The following is a 26,904-nucleotide window of genomic DNA, read 5'->3' as shown; positions in this document are numbered from 1 at the left end:
AAGATGGGAAGAAAAGAGACGGAAGAAGGGCGCGTGTCGGTCGCGTGCCCGTTGCCGCTGGTGACTCGGTGTCTGCGACCCTCCTGTCCTTTAACCCCTCCTACAGCTTTTCCATGAACGAATATTTGTGTGGGTAATCACTAGGCTTTTAAAAATATCAACATATCAATAACCTTATTACAATATGAATACAGGTTAACACAGGTATCAATTGTTTCCTATTTTTTTCATCTTTCTTCTTTCTATAACACATATATATATATATATATATATATATATATATATATATATCAAGCTAATATATCAATTTTTCCTTCAAAAAATATGATAAATATGATGTACAATCTTATTAATTTATTAAGTAATTTGTTGTTTTATTATACCGATTTAAAAAACGCAGCAAGATTTTACGAAATTCCATGAATCCACAAGCGTACTGTTTAATACTACGATCTCAGCTCCCTCATCGTCTAGTCCACTTCCTCTTCTTCCGTCCCCTTAATTTTTTTCATCTCCTCTTTAAAGATGTCTGGACGATGGCAATAGAAGAAAGGGAATCAACTAGGGAGGATCACGTGTAGCACGTGGTCTGTACGCGAGCCAATGGAAGAACCTACTGCAACAGGAGATGTATCCATCAGAAAACAGACACTCATTGTCGAACAATAATCGAACAATACTACAATACTTGTACCATGTTAACATTTCTCATATTTCTATATCCTGTCGCTTCCGATCTTCTGATGTCGGAGACGAAAGTCATCAACATTCTCTAAATTTCAAATGAGCAATAATCTTCATAGTCATTCATAGTCATATTTCTGTTACATTGAGAAATTATTACAATTTTCTACGAATGTCATTTCTATTAATGTTTCATAAACTCTTCAATTTCAATTAAAAATAATCGTTCGCAAGATAGATGATTTTTTTTAAAAAATTCGTATCTTAATTATTTCTTTCACTTAAAACTTTAATTTATAGATTTATTTTTAATTTTCTTAATTTTTAAGAAAAATCATAGATATATTGAGATCAAGTAAAAAATTTCAAAAGGCCAAATTATGAAAAAAATATTATAAGACTCTAATTTAAAGATCTCGTATATGAAAATCAGCTGACTGCTTGATAAATTCCTATATGCTTACCAGTTACAACAATTTAAATGCAGCGTGTACGTCATTATGAATCGTCGGTTTTTTTGTTGTAAAAAAAAAAGAAAAAAAAGAATCACGTGAATATAAATCCAGCAACAAGAGGTTTCAAGAAAAAGAATATTCCGATCGTTCTCGCTCTTATGCGTTCGTCTCTCTTGTCTCGATCAAGATCGCAGACGGCTGAGTGTAGAATTTCGTCGTGAAATTTGTGAATGAGCCCTCGTGACTCGCACATTTTGAATGAAAACCGATGGGCCGGTTTTTACGAAAGCAGCACTATACTGGCACAGGATGCGGGTGCGGACGAAGGGGGTGTACGTTCATTTTTATCCATTTTAATTCTTTTTTCTTGCCGTAGGAAAAGATAAGAGCGGGGGGAGTGGAAGGAAGAAAGAATACAGCCAGCTGATCGCCTTTGAAAAGGTTTTGCAAAATGCGAGCACGTGCTCGTGTGCGTAACCCTTTTTTAGATTTGCATGCTTGTTTGCCACCTGCGAACCGGTTAGTTCTACAATTTGATCGACATGCAATTAATCTCCGAATTACAACACTTACGTTCTCGTAGAAATTTTATTAAATGTATTGTAATTTTTTGATAATCTTAATTATTAAATTACCACTTAATTTTTTTCTATGTATTTATAATAATAATACACAAAATAATACATAGTTCAAAGAATTTTTGTAATAGAACGATTTTCATGAAATTTATAACAATAAGACAAAGAAGTTTTTGTTTAAAAAAAAAATCTTGAATAAAAGTATCTTCTTATTAATATTAATAGAAAAACAAGTGGTAAAGAATATGATGAATCGCAAAAAAACACGATATACAGAAAGGGAACAAATGGGAAGGACAAGAAGGGTGAAACAGGCGGCTGTTCGCTGTCTCCGGAAGGAACTGTCTCCCTTTATACCCAAAGACATTCCTCCAAACATGAACCAACGTGCTTCGTACGACGGTGTTCTCCCTTCGTAGAAGCACTTCCACTGACATCCCCACTCTCTGTTAACCTCTTGCACCCGAAACTAAATTAAGGGTCGTTCCGGTCGATATTTTTTAATCTCCTAATACTTTCTTCTTTTTTTTTCTTTTTTTTTTCTGTATTTTATTGTGTCTAGTAAATCACTTATATTTTTTTGAATTTTGACATAAATGTGACAAATTAATAATTTAATATATTATACATAAATGCTATATCTCTGGAATATCAAAAAATTATGTAAAAAAAAACAAATTATTAAGTAAATTTAAATAAAAAAAAAAATAATAAAATTTACATGTTTATAATGACTCACGTACTGTAAATAGAAAATTGTCATCTAAAACCTGGTGTCATTGCACCCTAGGTTCTAGAAGACGGCTAGAAGATGAAAGTTGGAAATACGTAGACGACTGAAAATCTCTTCTGGCTCGTTGCCAAGATCTTCGAATCTTGTCATCTTCTTCATCCATGTCTTCCATTCTCCAGCACGCACTTCTTCTTTCCGTAGCCTTGCTGGAGGCAATCATTTAAATAGTTTTACTATTCTATTTTTCTTATCGCTTTTTTTTTCTTTTTTTATTATTTCCTATAAAAATATAATACATTCATTTATTATTTGAATTTTCAAGAAAATTAAAAGAGATTATGATTAATACAAATTTAAAATGCATTCTCTAGAATCCAAAAGAGAGAAGTTAATTACAAAGAATGAAAAATATCAGAAATATCGAAAAAACATCGAACAAATGAAGATGATTATGCGAAAGAAGAATAGATAAAAAAGAAATAGATTTCAAGAATAAGTAAAAAGGTTCGAAATTCTAATAATGATCCTACGTTTCTTTTATTACGATCGTCTAATTTCGGTGAGTGTTAGTGAAAGTGCGTCATCCTTTACGAATTTGCGAATCGTGAATTTAGAATTCCAATCTGTACATTCTACCTTGTCCCGCGAGTGACCATGGAATAGAAGAGAGGTGGTTTACCCGAAGAACACGACAGCTGCATCGAGCCACCGGCCTGAAAATAGCACGGCAACCCCATACCGAGGCCGAAGAGCGAAGTCGAAGCCCTCTCCCTACGTCGGTATATACCTCGGCTAAAAAGCCACCCACCTACAAACCTTTTAAATAGCAATCGCGTGCTTTTCCCCCCTTTTTTTTTTTCCACCAGAAAATTTCTCGCTAAATGACATGATCGTGGAAAGAGGGAGTGTACCGATCCTGATTTATAAGAGGTACCAGGCGTTTCCGGATAATTTTCAGAACGATACCCGATACACTCACCGAAATATTTACTTTTTTTTCTTTTTTTACAGAATGATCCTATGAGATAGGATTACGCTTAATCTGGAGAATGACTCTGTCTTCTTTATCGAGGAACAAAATCTCCCCTTCCCGAATTTCTGAGGAAGATTTTCCTCTTCTTCGGCAAGAGGGAGGGATTATTGAAGAAGAAACTGAAAAAAATATTGGAACGTTAGATTATTTATGATTAAAGTTTCATTTTTGCAAAAAAAAAAAAAGAAAAAAAAATGGTAACGCACGTGGTTTCGCCATCCATCCAGCTTCTCTGTTTTCTTCGATTTACACGTACTTCCTCCTCCGCACCTGGAGCTTCTCCAAGTACGCCGAAAATACACGTTTTACGCGACACGTTCCATCGAAACCGTTCAGGCACCTGTAGGATGCGCCCCATCTATCCGTCCGTTTATTAATGTAGAAACCATGAAGTAAATTAGATCCTTACGCGTATCTGATGACACACAGAAGCCTCGGATATTGACAATCCATCGCTGAGAAAAGGTTGGCAAGTTTCATAGTTGCGTCAATCGAGATGCTCGACACTCGTGACTTTATTTTTAGGTCCAACGTCGATAGTACCGCGATTGCAATAGCGTTCCCGAGACACCTGTTCTTCGAATCATTCTGAAAACAATCAACATTTCAATCAATTTCAGGTTGTTGAAAAAGTCAAGGGAATAAAAAAAAATATAACGAAATTATGTATATTTATATTTATATATATTTAATATGCGCATATATTTGTTAATGTTCATCAGTTCTTTCTCAAATAAGAAACATTAAATTATAATACTTAAATGGGAATCGTTATCCCGTTGCTGCAAAAGATTTACGAGCGTCGATAAACGGAGTTTAACACTCGGCATCGTATTTTCGTGGAGGAACATAAGAGAGGCATCGTGAAACATCGATGCGGGACGAAAGAAGGTGGCAAGCAAATAAGAAAACGGCGTCGAATCTCGCAGTTTCATTGGTGGCTTACAGGATAGAAGCAGGTTGGTGCGCTGGGTGGTTCTTCTGGAGCGACGCCAGGCGTCCGCCGAATTTAGCACCGCGACGCTGACTAACTCGCGTGGCATTCATTCAATCGCCGACCAAAAAGTCCGTTGCTTGCATAGTCTCTCACTGCATAGTCTCTGTTTGCACCAAAGACATCGCTCTCCCTGTATTTGCTCGGAAAACCTCGCTTTTCATTTTTCTTCTCCTCTTTAAACACCCTGGAAATCGAATTAAAAATCCATTTCGATATCTGTAAAACTACATACTCTTTTTCACCTCTCTTCATCGTAGTTCATTGTTCAATTATACCAATAGCAAAGAAAATAATAAAACTCTTTTGAGAAATATTGTTGCCGATGATATTATTAAACAATCGTGGGGATGTTATAATCGATAATATGTGACTAAAATAAATATGTCATTTTATTAATAACGACTTGGTATTAATAAAATACTACAGAGGATCGTAAATATATGATACATCTCATAGAAATATAACGTTTATTTTTAATGGAATTCCATAGGAAAAAATATGAAAACTTTCTATCTAAATTTAAAAATTTAAAAATTTGTCCTTATATATTTCTTTTTTTTATCATTTCATAAAAAAATTCATTATTTTTTTTTTCTTTTAATATATTTATCGTTCCTTATAATTTTCATGATCTTGCTTCTTAAAACGTATGTGTTCCAAGTTTGAGGAAATTTCACTCATCTCTAAAGCAAAAAGACTACGCGTGTCTCGATGAATCGCGTCTAACATTTTTGCGCTTTTTCCATCTATGAGATGGTTAAAAGATGCCGCATACTAAATGACACACGTTCTTTTCCCTTCCCTTTCTTTCTTGCTCGGTCCAGTGGCGGTTAATGAACATCGAACGCGTGCCGTAGATCCCACAAAATCTGTCTACCAACAGTGGCTTCACATTAAAAATAGAATGCTTTCATTTGCCAACTGGTAAATATCGTGTCGATAATCTGCTTTCTTTCTTCCGTTTCCTTCGTTTTCTGCAGAGTAATGTAATCTCGAAATATTTAACACCGATATTTCCAATTGCAATTTTACACAACGATTTTGAACATGATTCAACATAAAGAAAATTTATAAATAAACAGAGATGATGTTACTTTCGTGTTGCTAATTGAATTTGAATTTAAATCTTTTCCATGACATATTAGTTTAATGGATTCTAAATGCTCTAATGCACTTTAAACGTTTACACCTGTTCATATCTATCCGAAAGCTATGTCATAAAATTCCAGAGTAGTAGAACAAATAAAACGATGTGAATATATTTGATTCTGATTACAAATTTATCGTTATTATGTTAGATCTTCATTGATCGATCTTCATGAGTTACAAATTATATCGACATTTCTCATGAATAAAGAAATGCATAAATCTTTCAATCTATTTTTCTCCATTGTTTCGATTCATGTTCAAAAAATAAATAAGTCTTCATAACGTTTTCTTACAATTATGTTTCATAATTCAATTGAAAAAAGCTCGAAATAATTTTCCAGCTAAAAAATACTTAACAAGTTTTATGAATCCACTTTAAAAGTTATTAGAGATCAGAATTATATAAAAAAAAAAATATATATATATATGTATAAGAATATATCATAAGTATTTAATATGTAACAAAATTAAGAAATTTAAATTGTAAGAAGAAAAAAGTCGTTCACAAAGATAAGTAAAAAAGCTTCATAATAATCGTAATACTAAAGTCTAAAATGTCAAAAAATTAAAAGAAAAAAATAATGATAATATTAATCAATTAATCTCAATGTAACTAGCCTTTAACATTCAATCCTGAATACGTTTACTCGTGCATGTTTACGAGCGTGTACATTATACCCCGTCCACGCTCGAAAAAGCGACACGGATGTGCATACGGTGGTCGCACACTTCGCCACCACTCAAACAGAAGCAGCGATCGACACACGAGCCAGTCAGGCACCCTTCTGAGCGCGTGCAACGCGGTGCGCAGCAGCTGAAGAAGAAGAAGAAGACGTTGACAAAGAGATGGTGGAGGGCGAGGGAGGCTGCGCTGCTATATGTAGCCCCGAATCTTAGCCGGAGCAACTATTACGCCCGAAATTCTCGAGGCGGACGCACCCCCTTGCTTGTCGAGCAACAGGTACAGGGTACGTGAGAAATTTTATGAAAGTCGCGTGACATCTTCTTCGATCGGTTCAACGTTCATTCGCGATATTTTTTTCAACTTTGAAAGAATAATCCCTTAGTGATCGTGTGTGACAGTGAAGTTAGATCAGACAGATTCAAGATATGTTTTGTGTGATTCGAAGAGACTATTAGAAAAGAAGAAGAAGAAGAAGAAGAAGACGATATACGTACACGCGATAATAGGAAGAAAATGCCGAGAGCGTTTCTAATCACTCATCGACGATACAATGGGGTCGAAGAGGAGTTCGATGGATCCGGAAGAGGTACATTCTTGCTTTCGTAATTGTCACTTTGAACATTCCTCGTTTATCTCATGCCAGAAATTTTCTTTTTTTTCTTTTTTTCCATTTTCTATATCGTAACTGCGTTTTAAAAATAACTACGACGGTATTCGTTGCGTTCTCTTCTAGGATGAAAATTCTATCGATGATAATTTTATTATTAATTATCGATCAATTTCACGTATAGCTTTAACATTATTAGTGACGAAAAGAAAATTGGTTGAAAGTTCAAAGGTTGACGTGAAAGTTCCTTTAATGGCAATGTTAACTGCCCGGAAAAATAAATGCGGATACTCGAATCGATGTAAGTAAAATTTCCGCGCCGCTTACGTCGATCTCGTCAATCAAAGTTGCTGATCGCAGGCCAAGAGAATTTGCTGGTCGTTGCTTCGTGATTAAGGTGGTACATCGCGTAGATTTAAGAATAGGAGACACTAGATGCGTCACGAAACTCACACGACGCATACCGTCGCGATGCCGTCAACCCCTCTAAAACTTTCGTACAAACGCACATATACGTGTATAGATACATAGAAGTACGCAGAAAATACGAGGATTAAAGAGAAAGAAAGATAACTAAGAGGATGGTAAGAGAGAAAGATACCTACTCTATTTCTGTTCTCCTCAAAAACAGAGCAGACGGCATACTCGCGAAGATGTTTCACGAAACGCCTTGATATACAAGTCAATCACGAATCTCTTTCCGTTCGATCCTTGATTCGATTTATGACGTAAATACATAACGTAAAAATTATTGCAAAAAGAATTGCAAATATAACAAATCTTTTGGTCGAAATTTTTCTACATGTTTCTGTTAATACTCATTTACACAACGAAACCACTTGTTCTACAGGTTTTACACTTACTTGTTCTGAAAAGCAAAAAAAAAAAATTATAAATTGAAACATATTTTATTTTCTGAAAACATAATTTGAAAAATACAAGTTATCAAACATTTTTTTTTTTATTGTAAAATAATGATGAAGAAATAAAACTAATTATAAAGTAGTCAAATACAACGAAATCGAACTATCAATTGAAAGTTCTTTTAGTTTGATCACGAGATTTCCGTTGGACTTTCGCCAAAACGCATTCAAACTGTAGAAACCTACGCTAACGATGATAAATGATTCCACGTGTCGCATTTTGATCTTCAATTCTATTATGGAACGCAATAATCTAACTCTAATATTTCATATTGTTTTTATACATATTACAAATTATTTAATTTTGGCTAGAAATATTTAAGGAATATCTCACATACAGCTGATCATGAATCTAATTTTCTCAATTTCTAATAGATTTCAGTCCTGAAAGAGGTGTAAGATTGGCCGATTATAGCGGAAACCATCCAACTTCTGACGGTGCGAGTGAATGCGGTAGCGAAACATCGTCAGAGTGTCCCGAAGAATTGTATAATCTTACAAAATTGGCAGAAGTGAGCTTAGCCGCGGCTGCTGGTACTTTGATTCATCCGAGTAACGTGATTTATCAACAATCAGCTTCGCCTAGGTGTACTCAATTTTCGGACAAATGCGGAAGAATGATAACGCCACGAACAAAACAGCAAGAACCGCAATTTCAAGAGCATTCAGGGACCATTGAAGATGAACAATCACTTGGTGAAAGAACAAGATTATTTTTTGAGAGGATCGAATGCGAACGTGAAATTTTACAGAATCGTTCGGAAAAAAGCACAGTTCTAGGTATTCACGTACCATCTCGTTCTCATCACTTGCAAGAAGAACATCGCAGTATCGAAGTTTCTGAGAATTCATTAGATAAAATTGAATTGGAATCAAATCAATCGTCATCCTCGACGATTTTTCAAAACCGAAGGACAACCTCAACCTCAACAGAAACGTCGAAATCCGAAGACAATGAGGATCACGAATGTCCTGATTGCGGGAAAAAATATTCGACATCCTCCAATTTGGCCAGACATCGACAAACGCATAGATCTCTCGGAGATAAGAAAGCTAGAAGATGTCCACATTGCGATAAAGTTTATGTCAGTATGCCTGCATTTAGTATGCATGTCAGAACGCATAATCAGGGGTGTAAATGTAATTATTGCGGCAAATGTTTCTCGAGACCATGGCTCCTACAAGGACATATACGTACTCATACAGGTGAGAATTTATAATAAAATTTATACTATTATATTTGATGCATAATATGATAAAAAATATATATATATATATATATATATATATATATATATATATATATATATATATATATCGAATTTTATTAAATGTAATTATCTTTTTAAGCTAAATATAATTCTAATAAATTTTTTTTTGTATACTAGGTGAAAAACCATTTAAATGTACAATCTGTAATAAAGCATTTGCCGACAAATCAAATTTACGTGCTCACATACAAACGCACTCGAACACTAAACCACATGTATGCAGTCGTTGCGGTAAAGCATTTGCTCTGAAATCATATCTGTATAAACACGAAGAATCATCGTGTATGAGGGCCCATCATCGATCATCTACAGATAAAATCGATGGAAATGATCAAAAAATAGCATCATCGACAAAAACTTGTGCACCATTACCATCTTCTTTGAACAGATTACAAACAACATCGTGTGTTACGGCATCTCCTACAAGCGTTATTGTTCCTCGCCTAGGCCTCAATCGTGATCAAAGAAATTCATCTTCGGCGTTTTCTGCGATTATTAGAAACACTAGAGTTCCCGATGCGTCTACATCACCTCCACCATCAAAACGTTCTTACAGAGAGAAAACTCCAAGTGAAGAACGCGAAAGAAAAATATCTGATAATGTAACAAAGAATCCAGAATGTGTATCAAGAATGGTCATTAGAACATCCGTCATATCTCCTAATCCGGAACATCTCAGTCGTTTCAACAATGATACTTCTTCCAATAATTACGATTTTTCCGATCCTACGAGGTCTTCCGCATTTTCCCAGCCAACGACAATGACACTTAACTTAGCTATCGCATAGATTAAAATAGAAAAATCGAAGAACAGAAGTATTTTCGTTCAAAACAATAGAACAAAAATTATGGCAAGTATTTTTATAAAATAATAATGGCAATATTATCGTATACAGATACACCAAAGATTATTTTATACTTACGGATCAGTAAATTACTGAAACCGAATGTAATTTCATAAATATGAATTACCATCTAAATCCAAAAATGAACAATTAAATTATTGCTTCGTAGAAACATAAAGACGTAATTACTTAATAACAACTAGTGTCATTCCTATCAATATTGAGATAAGTTTGTTAAGTTTTAATGAGAAACGTTTAAAATTTTATTATACTTACTTAATGGAATCTTTATATGCAATGAATATCCATTTTTTATAGTTGAATGTAGAATCAATTTTTGAAACAAATTTAACATAACAAATACTATAGATAGAAATCACGAATGTTATTCCATGCACCTTCCTAATTAGGGACCATATAACACATAGTCATATTACTGATAAAATTGTGAGAGAAAATTACCAATTCCTAGTGTTGTGCCTTAAATATTTGTACGTAGTTACAGTTTTTTAAAGACATATCATGCGTTGCATTAAGAAAAAAAATAATTTATTGATTTAACGTGAATTGCAGTGCCTATATGCATACTTACCTTAGTATTAATTGTATCAAGTTTTCCAAGCTCTTCCAGGCAGCTAAATTCCTTGAAGCTTGAAACTAACATACACTAAAGTTAGTAGATTACCAATAAATACCAACAGGATTATAAACATTCACATAATTGTGAAATAGTGTAAAAAAAATATAACTATTTTTACTTTGATTAGTTCATATAAGAAATTTTTAGAACTTCTTACAGTTCTTTTACAGTAATTTTACAGTACTCTGTATAAAATTTCTGTTACGCGTTTATATTAAACTATATATTGTGTATTATAATAGTTAAATTTAAATTTAAAAAAACTTGACTATTAAAATTTAAATGAAAAAAAGTACTGAATAGAAATTAAGATGTTTGTAAAAAACAGCAAATAATGTGGATAAATGTAATTTCGGAAATCACATTTTGCTGCAAATGTATATTTAAGAAAATAGTTTTATAATGTAATACGTTAATTGCGTTTTTAAATACGAACGCGTATCGTCTGTGATTCGAACTTTCGTAAACGAAACTTACGGCCATATGCAGGCTAATAGCGCCTTGATGGTATTATATAATAATTAATAATTTTTCTTCGTTTTTGATCTGTTATCGATAATCGATAATGATCTGAGTGTAAACTAGTCCAACCCGTTTTGCCATTCTAAGTGCAACTATTGAACTTTTTCTAATATATATTCATAAAATAATTCATATTTTCCATTAATCATTTTCTAATTTTTCATAATTATAACTTCATGTTCATATTAAGTTTTATTTCTAGTTTAAAATAAAAACTTACAAAATGACGGTTGCACAAATAATTGAATGGTAGCGGTTATAATAATATGATATAGTTCATCCATTTTTCACAGTAAACTTGTACATTAAAATATGTGTTTTATAACCTGAAATTAAAAGCATACACAAGTATGCATATCCTAGTCATTGATATCAAATATAGAACATTATATTACATCCAAAAATATAATATTAGATTGTATTAGATTCTATAAAATCATACGTTGTAAATAGCATTCCCTACGTTATATATTAGTATTTAGAATATATTTAGAATATAACAAATGATCTAATAGTTAATACAGTTATAATGTATTATTGTTTTCTGTATATCACGAACCATTTGTACATTGGAGTGCCTAAGTAAACATTTTATCAATTTTTTATAAATTGTGCAAATATTATCTATTAAAATGAAAAAAAAAACAAATAGAACCTTTATATCGATAGATTATCCGATTAATATTCGTGGTTTCACTATCCATTTTCCAAAAATTTTTTTTCACAAATAACCAAATATTGGAATTGTGTCTTGAGCACATAAATTTGATATTAAACAGAGAGTAAATAATGGAAAAAAAACACAAATAGAATAAAAATTCAGAAATCAGCGTCATCTCCAGAATATCACAAATGAAATATATAAAAAAAGACAGAAAATAATAGAAAAAGAATAAAAATAGAATAAGAATCAATCTTCAGTATTATCTCTTAAATATTAAAGATATTTTTTTAAAGAATCATCTTTCTAAAAGCAATCAAGAGATGGTGTTAATTCTCAATTCTTATTCTATGCTTTTTAACTAAATGTTTTTTGATACTCTAGAGATGGTGCTGATAGTCAATTCTTATGTTATTTCTATCCTTTTCCTATTATTTTCTGTCTTTTCTTTATGCGTTTCATAGTACTCTTCTTTGTGGCATTAATTTTCGAATTTTAATCAAATTTAATTCTTTCCATCTCTTATTATTTGCTTTTTTTGTCTTGCTATATAACAGACGGAATACAAAATGTGAATTAAACATACTTTCATCATTTCAAAATTATAAATATATAATATATCAATCTTTAATGATACAAATATAAATATTATATTCTCAGTTTTATAATATATTTTTTTCTGAAACTTATTATTTATAAATAGTAATTTATAACGATAATTAATAATAAGGCATTCTATATTAAAATAATATAGTTTTAATATAATTTATAAGTATCTGAATATTGAATCAGATTTAAATGTTTCAATTTAAATATTTGAATATACATTGAAAGAATTGTAATTATCTGAATATCCAAATACTTATCCTATTTTCGATTCTTAAAATAGATTTTGAATTATAATTGAATATTCAGATATCCAGATAGAAATAAAAGATTTTCAGATAAAAGATGTAAAAATTTTAGCAAATAAATTATATTTCTTATGTCAAAAACAAATTAACATTTACATTAATTAAAATTTACATATTATTATATTTAATTATAACTTGTTTTATCTCAATAATTGTCTCCTTTCAATCTGAATCGATAATTATTTCATATGACATGAAAAAGTAATGGGGCTACATGATCCCTGGACTATGTGACACAAAAATACATTAAATCTCTATTCCATAGTCTATACTAAAGATAAAGAAAAATCCAATTATTTTTGTAATAAATACATTATCTATTTTCTATTTTTGATTTAACAGTTACATCCATTTGATTTATCATTATTATATATTATTATAATGTAATCAAAAAATTAATTGTAATTTTACATATAAATTTACATAAAATATTTCGTCTTAAATTCATTTTTTCATTTTTATTCATCTAATCTTTTTACATTATTGATGAACTATGTTATGCGATAGTTTAATAATGCATCAGAGTAAAACAAACAACGACTTGCTGTATTTACCAAATGGATTGGAGTTTATAATTAGGGCAACGAAGGGGAATACATTTATCTTCGTCAGTCGATAATGGTCACATAAATTGACTTTAGACGATATCTTGTACGATTAAAAAGATATTTGCGTCTTGCAAAGTAAAGTTGTGAAAATGGTGAAATAGATTATTCTTATCCAGAATAAGTCATTTTGCGTAAATCAAAATCTTTATAATCCTAAATATGTATAATAATCAAAGAAAAAAGAAACCATTTTAAAATGATAACTATTAAATAAATTACAAATATTAAAAATAAAACAAATTCTATATATATTACTTTTTCATATTAATAATTTTGATTAAATTGTAGGAATATAAATAATTTTTTAAAATAAAAAAAAAATTTAATTCAAAACTTCTTTTTCAGAGAAAATTAGAAACGCATATAAAAATGCATATATACTAATTTTATTTTATATTCTATTGTTATTTTGTATTCTATTATTTTTTCTTTCGTTTTATAATTATTTTTATTATTTCACAAATGCAATTTTTATATGAATATAAATTTTATAAATGTTTTATATAAATGTTCATGAAAACGTGATGATAACGAGATCTGGACATCATGAGACGACATAAGATAATATATGCTTATAATGCTTATGAGACTGCAGACGCATTTACATACTGGCGTTTCTTAGAATTTCCCCTATCAAACTGATTCCCCTTCTTCACTTTAATCCAAATCCTCATACTTCTTGATCTCTTTGCAAGATCGAGCATAAGTAAGCCATAGAAGAAATGAAAAGAAGTGTTTGGTAGCGTAGTTTCGACGATCAATCTAATAGGATTATCATCAAATAGAAGCTAACAGTCACAAAGAAGAGATCGAACTAAACTAAAGCTATGCGACTGATTTTTATCATTTTAGTTTTCTTTTCGGGAACAGTACTCTCAAGATACTATGTAAGTTACCATTCATTGTTCTTTATTTAATATTTGTCTTTTATAAAGGAATCATTTCAAAGCATCCTTAGAAAATATTTTTGAAAAGAACAACTATTTATTGATCTAATTCATATTTATTTTTTTTTTTTTTGATTTATTAACAAATCAATATATTTTATCGTTAAAAATTATATTAATTAATTTAATATTAATTAAATTTAATGTTAATATTTAAATTAATATTTAAATTTAATTAATTGATAATATATCATTTATTTAAAGTTTTATATTATTTTTCAATTTTATATTAAAAACAATGTAATTCATAAAAAATTAATAAAAATTAATAGAATAAAAAAAATAATAGAAATTAAATATTAATAATTATTTGAAAGACAGATTTGGAGATCAAAGTTCATAAGATAAATTGCTAGAAAATAGCACAATCTATTAATTTCTTTATTAGATTAATTTTCTTTTATATTACTTTTATCTATTTGCATTTGTTACCAAAGAAAAAATTTAATAAAAAATATTTAGATAAAAATTAATATAAAAATTAATAATAAATTTTAAAAAATATTTAAAAATTATAACTATTTTTGTATATATAATAAAATCTACTATAATTATTTCTATTATTAACATATTAATATAACATTATTTTTATATTTTTTTTATAAACTTTTTTCATTTCAATTATTAACTTAATTCATTCATAGGAAAAAAGACGTTTTGATCGTTCCGTATATGATGACTTTGAAATATCGAATACTCGTAAACTCGCAATAAATAAACAATGGACATTTACTGATTACAAAACGGTAATAAATATTCTACTTCTAAAATTGAGGGACCTAGTGGAAAACAACTATATGACATATGCATATTAATTTCTATTTTTTTGACATTTATGAGTTCATATATGATTAATAAAATATGGGTAATATAAAAGTTTTTCAATGTACATTAATAAATAGAATCGTATATGATACTCTAAAAATAATAATAATAATAAAAAAATATGAATCAGTATCTTCTAAACATAAAGCTATCATCAATTTGTTTCCTTTCTCTTATGAAAATCTCTTATAAAAATCTCTTATGAAAATATGGCATGTACCAGTTTTTCATTAGATCTGTCAGTTAATCAAATAAATCATAATTGATGATTTTTATTTTTTATAGCATTTTAAAGCATATAAAGATAAAAAAGAAAATAAATGTTATATACAGAAATTTGAAGATAAGGAGGAACTTTTAGAAAATAAAATCAAACAAAGATTCAAAACTTTTTATATTTCGAATGAATTTTTAACAAAATTAAAGGTGATATTTGCTTTTCATTATTATTTCCTAAATTATTATTATAAAATAAATAATTATTATTTTTTATAGGCATGGCAACTTGCGGGAGAAAGAATAGTTAATTTTTGTAATAAACGTAAAATTATTTTAATACAGAGAGTTGCATCTATATTAAATCCAACAAATATTCACTATTTTAATTCACTTTCTTTCGAAAAATATTTACTTCAATCATCTTTGATAAAACGTGCCAAAAGACAAATTGTATTTGAAAAAAAACAGAAATTTAATAAAAAATTTAAAGAAAATCGTTTACGTCGTCAAATACAACAATCTCCAGGCAAATTTCAAGGGCAAACACAATCTCAGTATTTAAGTATTGATAATAATAATAATAATAAAGAAGAAGGCAAAGCTGAAGCTGAAGCTACTCAACAATCTTCACGCGCAGTTGTTAGTAAGTACTTGAAATAAATATTTTTACTATTATTTACTATTATATGAATTAAATATAAAATGAAATATTTGAATAAAATATCTTTAGGTGGAAAATATGGTATGGGTCAAGCACAAAGTATGTCATTAGGTAATATTGGATGTGAAGATTGTCAAAAATATTCTGATGAAAATGCTCCAGATAGATATGTTCAAATTCCAGGTAATACATGTTAACTAACTTTTTATTATAATATAGATTTCAGATTACTATTATATGAATAATAAATAAAATATAAACATTAATCATTGAAATTAATATTATTTCAGCAACCAAACAATCAGAGGACACTATTGTTCATCCTAGTAAAATTATTCCAGGAATAAGCACTACTTATTCTGATAGAATACCTATTAGAGGTCATATACCTTACTTTAACAATATACATGGTACCAGTGGTATAACAACTTATCCTGGCAGTGTAGATGGTACAACAAATAGTAGAACAACTTATCCTGAAGGCGGAAGTATAACTTATCCAAGTGTGTCTGATACTATAACAGGTGTTGATGTAACTCATCCTGGAAGTATATCTGGTACTAAAACTGGTGATATAGCTTATCCTGCAGGTATATCTAGTACTCTAATTGGTAATAATATAATTTATCTTGAAGATTTATCTAGTATTAAAATTGTTGGCGTAGTTTATCCTGGAAGTGTATCTGGTACTACAATTGGTAGTAATATAGTTTATCCTCAAGGAATACCTGGTACTGCAATTAATACTCATTTAACTTATCCTGGAAGTATACCTCATACTGCTATTGGTAGTAGTATAGCTTATGCTGGAGATATATCTAGTACTATAGCTAAAGATAATATAGCATATCCTGGAAGTGTACCTGGCATTGCAACTAGTAATAGTGCAGCTTATCCTGGAAATATACCTAGTACTACAACTAGCGGTGATAGAGCTTATCGTAAAGGTATAGCTACTGGTGACATAGCTTATCCTAGAGATATACCTAGTACTATAAGTAGTGTAGTATATCCTAGTGGTATATCTGATACTACAACTGATAGTGATGTAATTTATCGTGGAAATGTACCTGCTACTATTAATAGTGGTGTAGTTTATCCTAGTGGTATATCTAGTACTAAAGCTAGAGGTGCTACAGCTTATAGAACTATACCTGGATCTACAATTGGAAGTAGTGTTTATCCTCAAAGTCTATCTGATGCAACAATTGATGGTGGTATTACTTACCCTAGTGTTGATGATGGAATTGCGCCTAGTACTATAACCAGTGGCACTATAATTTATCCTGGTAGTATACCTGGCACTGTAGCTAATGATGGTCATGGTCAAATTATAACAAATTCAAAAGCAATTGCAGATGCCAAAATTTATCCCACTGGACAAATACCTTCAAAACAATTCTTTGGTAAAAAACCTTACTTTATTAATAGACATAATAATATAGAAGAGAATATATATCATAATATTGGTTCATTAGGAACTTTACCTGGTCGTACTGCAATTGGAACTACAGATATTAGAGGTATTTATTTCATGATGCTATTTCATTATTTGATTGTAAAATCAAATAAAAAAATTTATACATTATTCACAAGAAACAAATAAGACAAATAGAGATATTATATTAGAAATTTCTATTACAGTTCCAAGTGGTGAAGCTTATTCGGGAGATATTATTCCAAAAACTACAGGACATTTTATAATAGATGATCAAGCAAAAGTTAGTGCTGATGGTAGACTTCAAGGATCTGATCGAAAAATTGAAACTGATCAATCAGGAATTTCTTATCCACATGGCATTGTAAGAATTCAAGCTCCTGAAGCAAGAAAATATCCCAATAGTCATACAGAAATACCATTAGGTTATCCAATGCAAGGGCAATATCCTAGGACATGGCATGACAATAGAGGAATTTTAACTTTAGGTCAAATTGATAATGGACAAAATATAGAACAATATCCAAGTGAAAAACAAAGTATCAGACAATATCCTGTTATACAATATCCATTAACTGGAGAATCTCTATCGAATATTAAAAAAATTCCTCAATATTATCAATCTAATACTGATTTACATATAGAAAATGATAATTCTGATTCTCAAGTATCTAGTTCTATAAAACAAACAGATTTAGGAACTCAAGCAAGTGCATCTGCTCAAGGAAAATTTGGACAAGGTACAGCTCAATCTCAGGTAACAGGTACTTATAGTGGTTCTGGATCATTCTCAGCTCAAGCTGGTAGTACTGATATTAATAAAAGTGCACAAACAGAAATTAATGGTGGTAAAGAAGGTGCTGTAAGTAATGCTCAAGCACATGGTGGTTATGGAAAAAGTCAAGCACAAGTACAATTAAATTCAGAATTAGGTGCTACAACAACAGGTGCACAAAGCAGTGGTTGGAATCATGGTACAAATTCTCAAGTACAAGCAAGTTCAAAAGGTGGAATGGCGGATGCTCAAGCAAACGGTGAAGGAAGTACTTCAAGTCAAGCTCAAATTGGTTTTCAACCATATCTTAAAACAGATGAAAAAATTGAAAAATACTTGAAACCATTTCACGGAAGTGGAACAGCTTCCGCTCAAAGTGGAACATATACAGGACAATCTCAATCTCAACTTGAAGGATCTTTTCAATATGGAATTACTTATACTGGTGCTGCACAAGCAGGATCAGGATCTGGTGCAGCAGCTTCTAGAAAACCATTTAATTTTAATTTTACAAATACTGAATTATTTAAGTCATTTAAACCATCTTATGAATCACAAATTGTATCAAAAAATGATAGTAAAATATCAAATATATCATTAAATACAGATTACAAATATAATCAAGACAAATTTCAAAGTTTACAGACTAGTTCTAGTTCTCAAAAAAAAGTTATTATTAAGTTAACAAATGATAGTTCACTAAACATTGTAAGCAAACCAAATCAATCTATTGAAAAATCACAAATAGATGATACAGTATATGATGATTATGAAGAAGAATATGATAGTGAAGATTATAATATCTCACCAATACAAACTTCAATAAATCCAAAAATTTCACAAATTTATACTCCAGAACAAAATAATAGTAATCATCAATCACAAACAATACAAGCATCTAAAAATCAATATAATTTTCATGTAAAACAAAATACAAATACAGCACAAGCTGAAAATATACTTCAATCTGGACAATCATTATCAGGATATACTATACCACATGGTTTTCGTGGCAGAGTAACATCTATAGCTGGTAATGAAACTATTGCTCATAACAATGGAAAATCTCAATCTCAAACAGTTTCTTTAATTCCAAAGGAATCAAGTGTGATTTATAAAATTAAATCACCCATTTCAGAAATCAGATCTCTTAAAACTAATCATGAAAAATTAATAGAAAATCATATTTCATCTAAAGAAAACCAAAAACATCAAACTTCCACAGAATATACAAAATCTGCTCCTAATATATCAATAAAACCAAGTTATTATACAATTACAAATAGTATAGCTGGTAAAATGGGTGATAAAAATTCTCCGAGAAAATATGAACATCGTTATTATACTAAAAGTTCAACTTGTGGATATTTTACATTTTCTTGTAATATTGTGTATGGTTCTAATGGTAGAACAAAAATTTGCAAGCCAAAAATGCCAACATATCCTGATGGTACACCTATGAAATGTTAGGTCAATAATGATCATTAACTTTGAAAATTTTTATATTATTTACAAAAACTTAATTTTATTTATAGATTATTTCATATTTTATTAATATTAGAGAAATTTTTTATTACAACTTAGATTACTCTCCTTGTTTATTTTTGCATTAATTTTATGATCATTCATATATCTTATGAATGTAATCATATTTTTACTATTTCTTTTACATATACACATATTACATATCATTTTTTATTGAGGTACTTGTATTGAGTGTTATATATTATAAATTTAATGTTACATCAATTTTTAATATTTATACTCTTTTATCAATAAAACATGTGTCAAACAAAAGATTCTATTTTCTATTTGTTTTCAGATATGAATTATATATCAATCAATAAATATGTATTGAATACATTTTTTCTAAATTCATTACAATCAAATATAAATTTAAACAATTTTTTAAAATAAAAATATTTTCTACATAATATAGATATATATACACTCATGATTTTTTAGACCTTATTTGTTAACACAAAAATAATAAGTATAAATATCAGGTATCATAGACAATACATATAATTTTCCATTATCTAACTTCACCAGTCTTTAGATAAGAGGCAAAATTTAAAATTACATTTATGATTTAAATTATATACATTATTTATATACATTAAGTAATAATATTTAAAACATAATACATTGGAATGTGAGTTTTTACAAATAAAAAAAATTTTAAATATTTATAAAAAATCTTTCATAAAAATATTAATTTTTTCATATTATAAAAAAATTAGAAAAAAATTATACATATAGTTATAATATGTAAAATTAATAAAAAAAAAATTATCTACTATATAAAAGAAAATTATATATAAATGTAAAAAAATATAATTTAAATAATAATACAATACTGAAATAGATAATAACTTTTCATTATTTAAGTTCAGTTATTAATTATTCTACCTATATATTTAACAAGATTTTATATAAAAAATAAATTTAAAAATATTGCTATATCAATTGATATATATATTTTAGAAAATGTAAGAAAAATTATTTTTCACATTCCAAATTTCATTTATCATTAGTTAAATTAATTTAATATAATTATTAAAATAATTGAATACTAGGCTTGCTGAGGCTCAAATTCTGAAACAATGTTTATAAAATATAATTATTATATTTATTAAATTAATATATAGAAGAAAATATATTAAAACTTACCATTTGTTAATTTACCATTATTGGTTGTACATAATTTTTCTTCAAGAGTCTCTCCTGTTCCTACACTAACTGTGTAAGAATCAGTACTGATAACAAATTAATTGTCAGTAACAATTCTATAATTTAATTAGACAAATATGGAATATATGATATATTAAGAATATTATTAGATATTTTTGTTACTTACCTATTTCGAAAATGTTCCAATTGTACATTAGCTGATTCTAATTGTTCTAAAAGATCTTCATTTGCTCGTTGCAATTTACGAACACTGTTAGTTGCAGCATCTACTTCATCTTGAACTGCAGCTAATTCTTTTTTCAATTCTTCTACTCTTGCTCTAACTCTTTTTACTTCTGCTTCATATTGTTCTGATCTTCTCATGGCATGTGAAAGTTCTGTTGTTTTTTGTTCCAAAGATTTTTTTAATATTGTCTAATAATTATTTAATTTAATTAGTATGTTTAATTACATATTAAACATCTATTATATTTAAAATATTATATTAAAATACATAGTACAAACCACATTTCTAACTAAAAATTCTTGTTGTAATTGTCTCGTATCATTATCTGATGTGGAAACAGGACGCGATCGTCGAGATTCTATTCTTTCTTGTAAATCATTTAATTCGTTACGAAGTTGTTTATTTTCGCGTTCTAAAGAAATTTTTTCTGTTTCTAAACGTTCTCGTTTTCCCCATTCGGCTGCATTTTCTGCTTGAAGTTTTTCTAACTAAAAAATCATATAATTATAAATAATATATATAATAATAATAAATAAAAATATATATGAATATTGTAAATATTGTGTGTATAATGCATAAATATGTATATTTATTTACTTCTGCTCTAAGTTCACACAAACGACGATTCATTCCTTCTCTACTTGAAGCTTCATCAATTATACCAGCTTGAATATCACTAAATTCAATTTGAAATCGATCTTTTAATTCAAGTAATTCTCTTGTAATTTCAGCTTTACTTTCCTCTAATTCCTCACACTGTTTTCTTAATTGCATTATTTCTGCTTTTAATTTTTCCATACCATGATGTAATGAATTTTTTTCTCTGTTAAAAAATTTTTAAATAATTTATTAAGTTTATTTATTAAATTTAGGATGTCAATAAAGAGTTCTGTATTAATGAATAATAATTTTTCATATTCTTACTCTCTTTCTGTAGATATAGTTTTTGTAGCTTCATCCAATTTATGCTGAAGCAATAATATTTTTTGTACATAAGATTCATCTGTACATGTTTGGTTTTTCTCTAAATTATTTTCTGTAGAATTAGAATCAACTAATCTCACAATATCTTTATCTAATGAATAAAGGGAACTATCTTTATATATTTCTACAGCATGCTTTGGCACTGCACCTTGTAATACATATTCTTCAATATCTCTATCTGGTAAAATATTATGGCTTGCTAAGCAAACATTAGATTCATCAAGTGAAACTTTACAAGAAAGTAAATCTTTTTGAGAATTTACATTTTCAGTTTGTTCCACATTATTATAAAATTTCAATAATTCGTTAATATCTAATGTATTTCTTAATTGTGGATCTGATTCTAAAACTGTAAAAATTTGTTGATCAAATTGTCCAGCATGTTTTAACAGTACCATATGTATTTTTTCCATTTCTTTTTTTAACTGCTCATTTTGTAATTCAAGTTCCTGACATTCATGTTTATAACTATTTGCATCTTTTACAGCAATTTCTAATTTTGCTCTAAGCATCTTTGCTTCTTCTCTTGCCATATTTCTTTCATTACGTACTTTACTCCATTTCTCACGCCAATTTGCAGTACAATCTGACCACCATCTCATTGTTTTTTCCATTTGTGCAGCTCGTGCTCTTGCTTCCTCAAGTTCTCTTTGTCGTAAAGCCTACAATATTATTATTAAACAAATAATTTATTACTATTTTATTATAAATTAAAATTTGTAAATTAAAAATTATAAATTAAAATTTATAATAAAATAATAATTATAATAAATAACATATTAAAATAAATATGTAACTATGTTCAAAATACTTGTTCAAAAATAAATTTAAATATTTTTAAATTTTCATATGCATCAAATTTAAAAGTAATTTATTTTTCAACAAAAATAAATTTTTGTAACTTAAAGATAAAAGTATTACCTCTTTTGTTTCCCATTCACTATCCACATAACGTGATGAAGATGGTACATTAATATCGTGTTCTCTTATATATCGTCGAGAAGATGTTCCACTAGTTGTTGATTGTGCCATGATAATTTAAAATGCTGTTTTTTTTATAAATGAATATATATTAAATGTAATTTATTTCTTCTTAAATTGGATCACTTTGCAAACTTATATTTTACTATCTTATATATTCACTATCTTTTGTATTCACATCATATTTATAATAATAGCAATCTAAATATAATTTTAATTTTTATATTATATCACATATTCATCTGAACTTCAGATTCTGAATTGACATTTATGTTATCTATATATAAACATATCCATGTATATATATCTATAGATATTTCGAGAGATAGAATAAATATACGTATTCTTTCTCTCCACAGACTTGACGGAGAATTCTTACAACGCACAGCAATCTACATGTGACGTCATTGAGATACAGAGATTAATAGTAGAGAGGAAACCATTGAGGTGGAGAAACGCGTTGCTTAGCAACACGATGCGATATGATGCCATCTAGTTGATGATACAATACACTATGTAGTACTATAAAATAACAGATAAATAACATCGATGCATAGCATTGTGAACTAACGCATTTCTTCTATTTTAATAGTTCTCTCTCTATTATCTAGATTAATAGCCAGGAGAAGATTATTTAAGAAAAAAATTAATATAGTTAGCATTAATCACTGAATTTTTGTAGATATTGTAGATAAATGAAAATAGGATTTATACCTTTACAGTTAGACACGATATGTAGATATAGAAGTGAGAGTGGATATGTCATTCCCTCGAAAAAAAATTTTTGTGGCAATGCTTTTAGTAGCCTAATAGTTACCAAAAGAAGAACGTAAAAGTTGTGCTCTGATTTTGATGTTCTGATTCTCAATATTTTATTGACGTCACGTATAAATCGATATAAAGAATTATCCGACAATCTTAATTCACATTTGATTTAAATAAATATATAAATTAAATATAATGTTATGTATTAAAAATAAATTATATAAATTAATTATACAGTGCAAATAAAAAAAATATAAAATTTAAATAATTTAAAGAATCAAACTTAACATTGCTAAATTTAAAATATTGGAATATGCAATGTTACACCAACAACTTCAAATTCTATATATAAAATTATATTAAAAAGCATTTGCAGTGATTCAGAATTATTTAAACAGCAAAAAATTATATTCAATAAATAATTTTATTTAAAAATGAAGAATATTTGGTAATAATATTTTTTATAATTATAAAACAGATCATAATTTTTAAGAAATTATATTATAAATTTATATATATTTCATTCACGTGTGCAAAATTATTAAATATAAACAAAATAATAATGAATACTGTAAAAAATAATTGTGAAATTGGAAATGGTTTAGATGATCTTGGTATACCTGGACAAGGTTTTTTAAGAGATGCCTTAACAAGTTGTACAGATCCATTAAAAGCAATTGAAGAATTTCAATTAGAAAATGGTATTCTACTTCCATCCTTAAGACCTATGTTACCTTTGCTTGATCTTCATGGAGTAAGAAGACTAGATTTTCATGCATCAGTTCTCGAAGAATTAAGAGAAAAATTAATAAAAAGAATCAATGAAATTGGGACAGAAAGAGCAGATAAAGGTTCATCAGGAGATAGAAGATTAAAAGAATTATTATCTAAAAGTTTTCCTGCTGTAAGAGTTACAGCACTAAGGCCAGTTGTTATGTGTATTTTAAGAAATACGCCACATATAGAAGATAAATATTTACGAGTACTTGTTCGAGAAAAAGAATTATATAATGATGCAGATACTGAAGTTAAACGTCAAATTTGGAAAGATAATCAAAGTTTATTTGGAGATGAAGTTTCTCCATTATTTAGCCGATACATTATTGAAAAAGAACAGATATTATTTGATCATCGTAATTTAAATAGTCTTTTCTTTATGCCTTCTCCAAAGGTATATTAAGAATAAATATTTATAATGTAGAAATCTTAATTTTATGATATTTTTAACAAAAATTAAATTTTATAAATTATATTTAATTTATATATTTAGGTAAGAAGACAAGGTGAAGTGGTACAAAAATTAGCACATATGATTGGACATAGTGTAAAATTATATGATATGGTGTTACAATTTTTAAGAACTTTATTTTTACGTACAAAAAATATACATTACTGTACATTAAGAGCAGAATTATTAATGGCCTTACATGATTTAGAGGTTAATTTATATATAATATTAAATTATTTATATAAATATTATGTAAAATTGATATATTATATTATATCTTAATATTCAATATTTTTAGGTACAAGATATTATTTCTGTTGATCCATGTCATAAATTTACTTGGTGTCTTGATGCATGTATTAGAGAAAAAAATGTTGATATTAAAAGATCCCGTGAATTACAAGGTTTTCTGGATAGTATTAAGGTATATAATAAAATTAATTAATATTTAATAATAAGTATCTTTTTATTTATTGATAGAAAAGTAAAATAATCTATAGTTTTTTACAGAGAGGTCAAGAACAAGTATTGGGAGATTTAAGTATGATATTGTGTGATCCATATGCAGTAAATTTCCTTGCTAGTAGTGCCATTAAAATTGCACTTCATTTGATAAATGGTGAAGCATTACCTAGAGAAAATGCAGTTCTTGTATTGTTACTCAGAATGCTTGCATTAGGTTTATCTGCTTGGCAAATGATTGATTCGCAAGATTTTAAAGAACCAAAATTAGATAGTCAAGTTGTAACAAAGTTTTTACCTGCACTTATGTCTTTAATGGTAAACTTGTTTATAAAATGTAATAAATAACTTCAAATAAATATGATAAAATAATAGCAATTTATTTTTTAGGTAGATGATCAAATAAGACAACTAAATTGTAAACTTCCACCTGATGAGAGAGAAAGTGCAATTGCTATAATAGAACATTCTGGTCCTCCTCCTGATGCTTGTCAAGCATATGCACAACTTTCAGGTGTTGCTGCTGTTTTATCTATGTATTATGCTTTACATGTAGGAGGTGGTGGTGGAGTAGGAAAAGGAAGAGGTGATGCTAGGGGTCTAATGAGAGTATTAGCTACTTTACCAAATTGTCAAGCACAACGTGCGTTTGAAGATCCCTTTTTACACACTTTGGTAAGCTTCAATCAAATTTAAAACTTATGTAATTATTAATAAGATAAGAAAGATAAAATTAAATTGCATTAAATTGTTTTTTTACAGGTATCTTTATTAATATTAAACATGGCTGATGAATTTTCTAATGAATCATTTTGTACAGTTATATTTGATGAATTTTTTCTAGCCGGATTAGGTAGAGATAATGTTACGCGACATTTACTAAAATTACTTTGGTACATTCATCCAAAATTACCACCAACTCGTCTTCATACATTAATGAAAGCACTCCAACCAACTAGTCAGGTAATATATGTTAATTGAGAAAAGAATATGATAGAATATTATAATAATCTTAAATATTTATTAAACCATATTAATTTTTATAATTTAAGCATAATGAAGCAGTACATAATCTTTACGAAGCTTTACGTGATAAAATTGGAAATCGTTCAACAGAAGATCAATTAACAACAACAGCACAAATGGATACATTAGGACTCGAATGTCCACCTTCTCCTCTTACTGGTGTACCTACACCATCTTCTTGTTCATTATAACTACAATATAATATATTATTTAATTTTATGTAATTTTCATATTATGTATTTTTTTGTACATTCACGAATATAACTTAACAATTTAATTTGTAAATGTGTAAATTTTTATTTTATATCTTATTGAATTACAAATTTAAAATAATAAAAAATTATATAATTTTATGTTTAATATAAATA

The 26,904-nt window shown here is 28.4% G+C and overlaps 4 protein-coding genes and 2 long non-coding RNA genes across 11 annotated transcripts; 4 read left to right on the top strand and 2 right to left on the bottom strand.

Annotated features, from left to right (window-relative positions):
* The first annotated feature begins 649 nt into the window (after positions 1–649).
* Positions 650–2,437, top strand: LOC147657363 (uncharacterized). The gene is made up of 2 exons (XR_015292637.1): positions 650–1,658; positions 1,943–2,437. It is a non-coding gene; the product is annotated as an uncharacterized LOC147657363 (long non-coding RNA).
* Positions 2,438–3,892: 1,455 nt separating this feature from the next.
* LOC147657362 (uncharacterized) lies at positions 3,893–6,416 on the bottom strand. 2 transcript variants are annotated; one of them, XR_015292634.1, is made up of 3 exons: positions 6,248–6,416; positions 4,430–4,664; positions 3,893–4,071 (listed from the first exon to the last, which is right to left on the bottom strand). It is a non-coding gene; the product is annotated as an uncharacterized LOC147657362 (long non-coding RNA). The 2 variants fall into 2 exon arrangements; XR_015292635.1 differs by lacking the exon at positions 3,893–4,071 and having other exon boundaries at positions 4,138–4,664.
* Positions 6,417–6,678: 262 nt separating this feature from the next.
* Positions 6,679–11,782, top strand: LOC100872174 (uncharacterized). Its single transcript, XM_012485501.3, has 3 exons — positions 6,679–6,900; positions 8,220–9,050; positions 9,233–11,782. Exons 1-3 carry the CDS (start codon positions 6,828–6,830, stop codon positions 9,901–9,903), a joined length of 1,575 nt encoding a protein of 524 aa, XP_012340955.1. The 5' UTR covers positions 6,679–6,827; the 3' UTR covers positions 9,904–11,782.
* Positions 11,783–13,977: 2,195 nt separating this feature from the next.
* LOC100872292 (uncharacterized) lies at positions 13,978–20,033 on the top strand. 3 transcript variants are annotated; one of them, XM_086910391.1, is made up of 9 exons: positions 13,978–14,192; positions 14,897–14,998; positions 15,363–15,503; positions 15,573–15,939; positions 16,027–16,140; positions 16,248–16,547; positions 16,623–17,363; positions 17,436–17,480; positions 17,602–20,033. In XM_086910391.1, exons 1-9 carry the CDS (start codon positions 14,133–14,135, stop codon positions 19,638–19,640), a joined length of 3,909 nt encoding a protein of 1,302 aa, XP_086766517.1. In that variant the 5' UTR covers positions 13,978–14,132; the 3' UTR covers positions 19,641–20,033. The 3 variants fall into 3 exon arrangements, with proteins under 3 accessions (XP_086766517.1, XP_086766516.1, XP_086766518.1); XM_086910390.1 differs by having other exon boundaries at positions 16,623–17,480; XM_086910392.1 differs by lacking the exon at positions 14,897–14,998 and having other exon boundaries at positions 14,005–14,192.
* Positions 19,620–23,896, bottom strand: LOC100872410 (coiled-coil domain-containing protein 102B). Of its 2 annotated transcripts, XM_086910398.1 has the most exons (8): positions 23,770–23,896; positions 22,996–23,120; positions 22,015–22,736; positions 21,688–21,913; positions 21,369–21,578; positions 21,031–21,278; positions 20,844–20,929; positions 19,620–20,768 (listed from the first exon to the last, which is right to left on the bottom strand). In XM_086910398.1, the coding sequence occupies exons 2-8, from the start codon at positions 23,104–23,106 to the stop codon at positions 20,746–20,748; spliced, it is 1,626 nt and encodes a 541-aa protein (XP_086766524.1). In that variant the 5' UTR covers positions 23,107–23,120; positions 23,770–23,896; the 3' UTR covers positions 19,620–20,745. The 2 variants fall into 2 exon arrangements, 1 of the variants encoding a protein (XP_086766524.1); XR_015292632.1 differs by lacking the exon at positions 23,770–23,896 and having other exon boundaries at positions 20,154–20,768; positions 20,844–20,959; positions 22,996–23,455.
* NELF-B (negative elongation factor B) lies at positions 23,817–26,821 on the top strand. Of its 2 annotated transcripts, XM_086910397.1 has the most exons (8): positions 23,817–24,268; positions 24,426–24,991; positions 25,091–25,258; positions 25,347–25,472; positions 25,559–25,828; positions 25,901–26,185; positions 26,273–26,473; positions 26,563–26,821. In XM_086910397.1, the coding sequence occupies exons 2-8, from the start codon at positions 24,548–24,550 to the stop codon at positions 26,725–26,727; spliced, it is 1,659 nt and encodes a 552-aa protein (XP_086766523.1). In that variant the 5' UTR covers positions 23,817–24,268; positions 24,426–24,547; the 3' UTR covers positions 26,728–26,821. The 2 variants fall into 2 exon arrangements, with proteins under 2 accessions (XP_086766523.1, XP_003692958.3); XM_003692910.4 differs by having other exon boundaries at positions 23,953–24,991.
* Positions 26,822–26,904: the final 83 nt, after the last annotated feature.

Source organism: Apis florea, unplaced genomic scaffold (assembly GCF_048593485.1).
Source record: "Apis florea isolate Af1SG1 unplaced genomic scaffold, ASM4859348v1 contig_3170_pilon, whole genome shotgun sequence".
Taxonomy (NCBI): domain Eukaryota; kingdom Metazoa; phylum Arthropoda; class Insecta; order Hymenoptera; family Apidae; genus Apis; species Apis florea.
The sequence above is the reverse complement of the archived record's forward strand: the minus strand, read 5'-3'. Positions and strand labels throughout refer to the sequence as shown.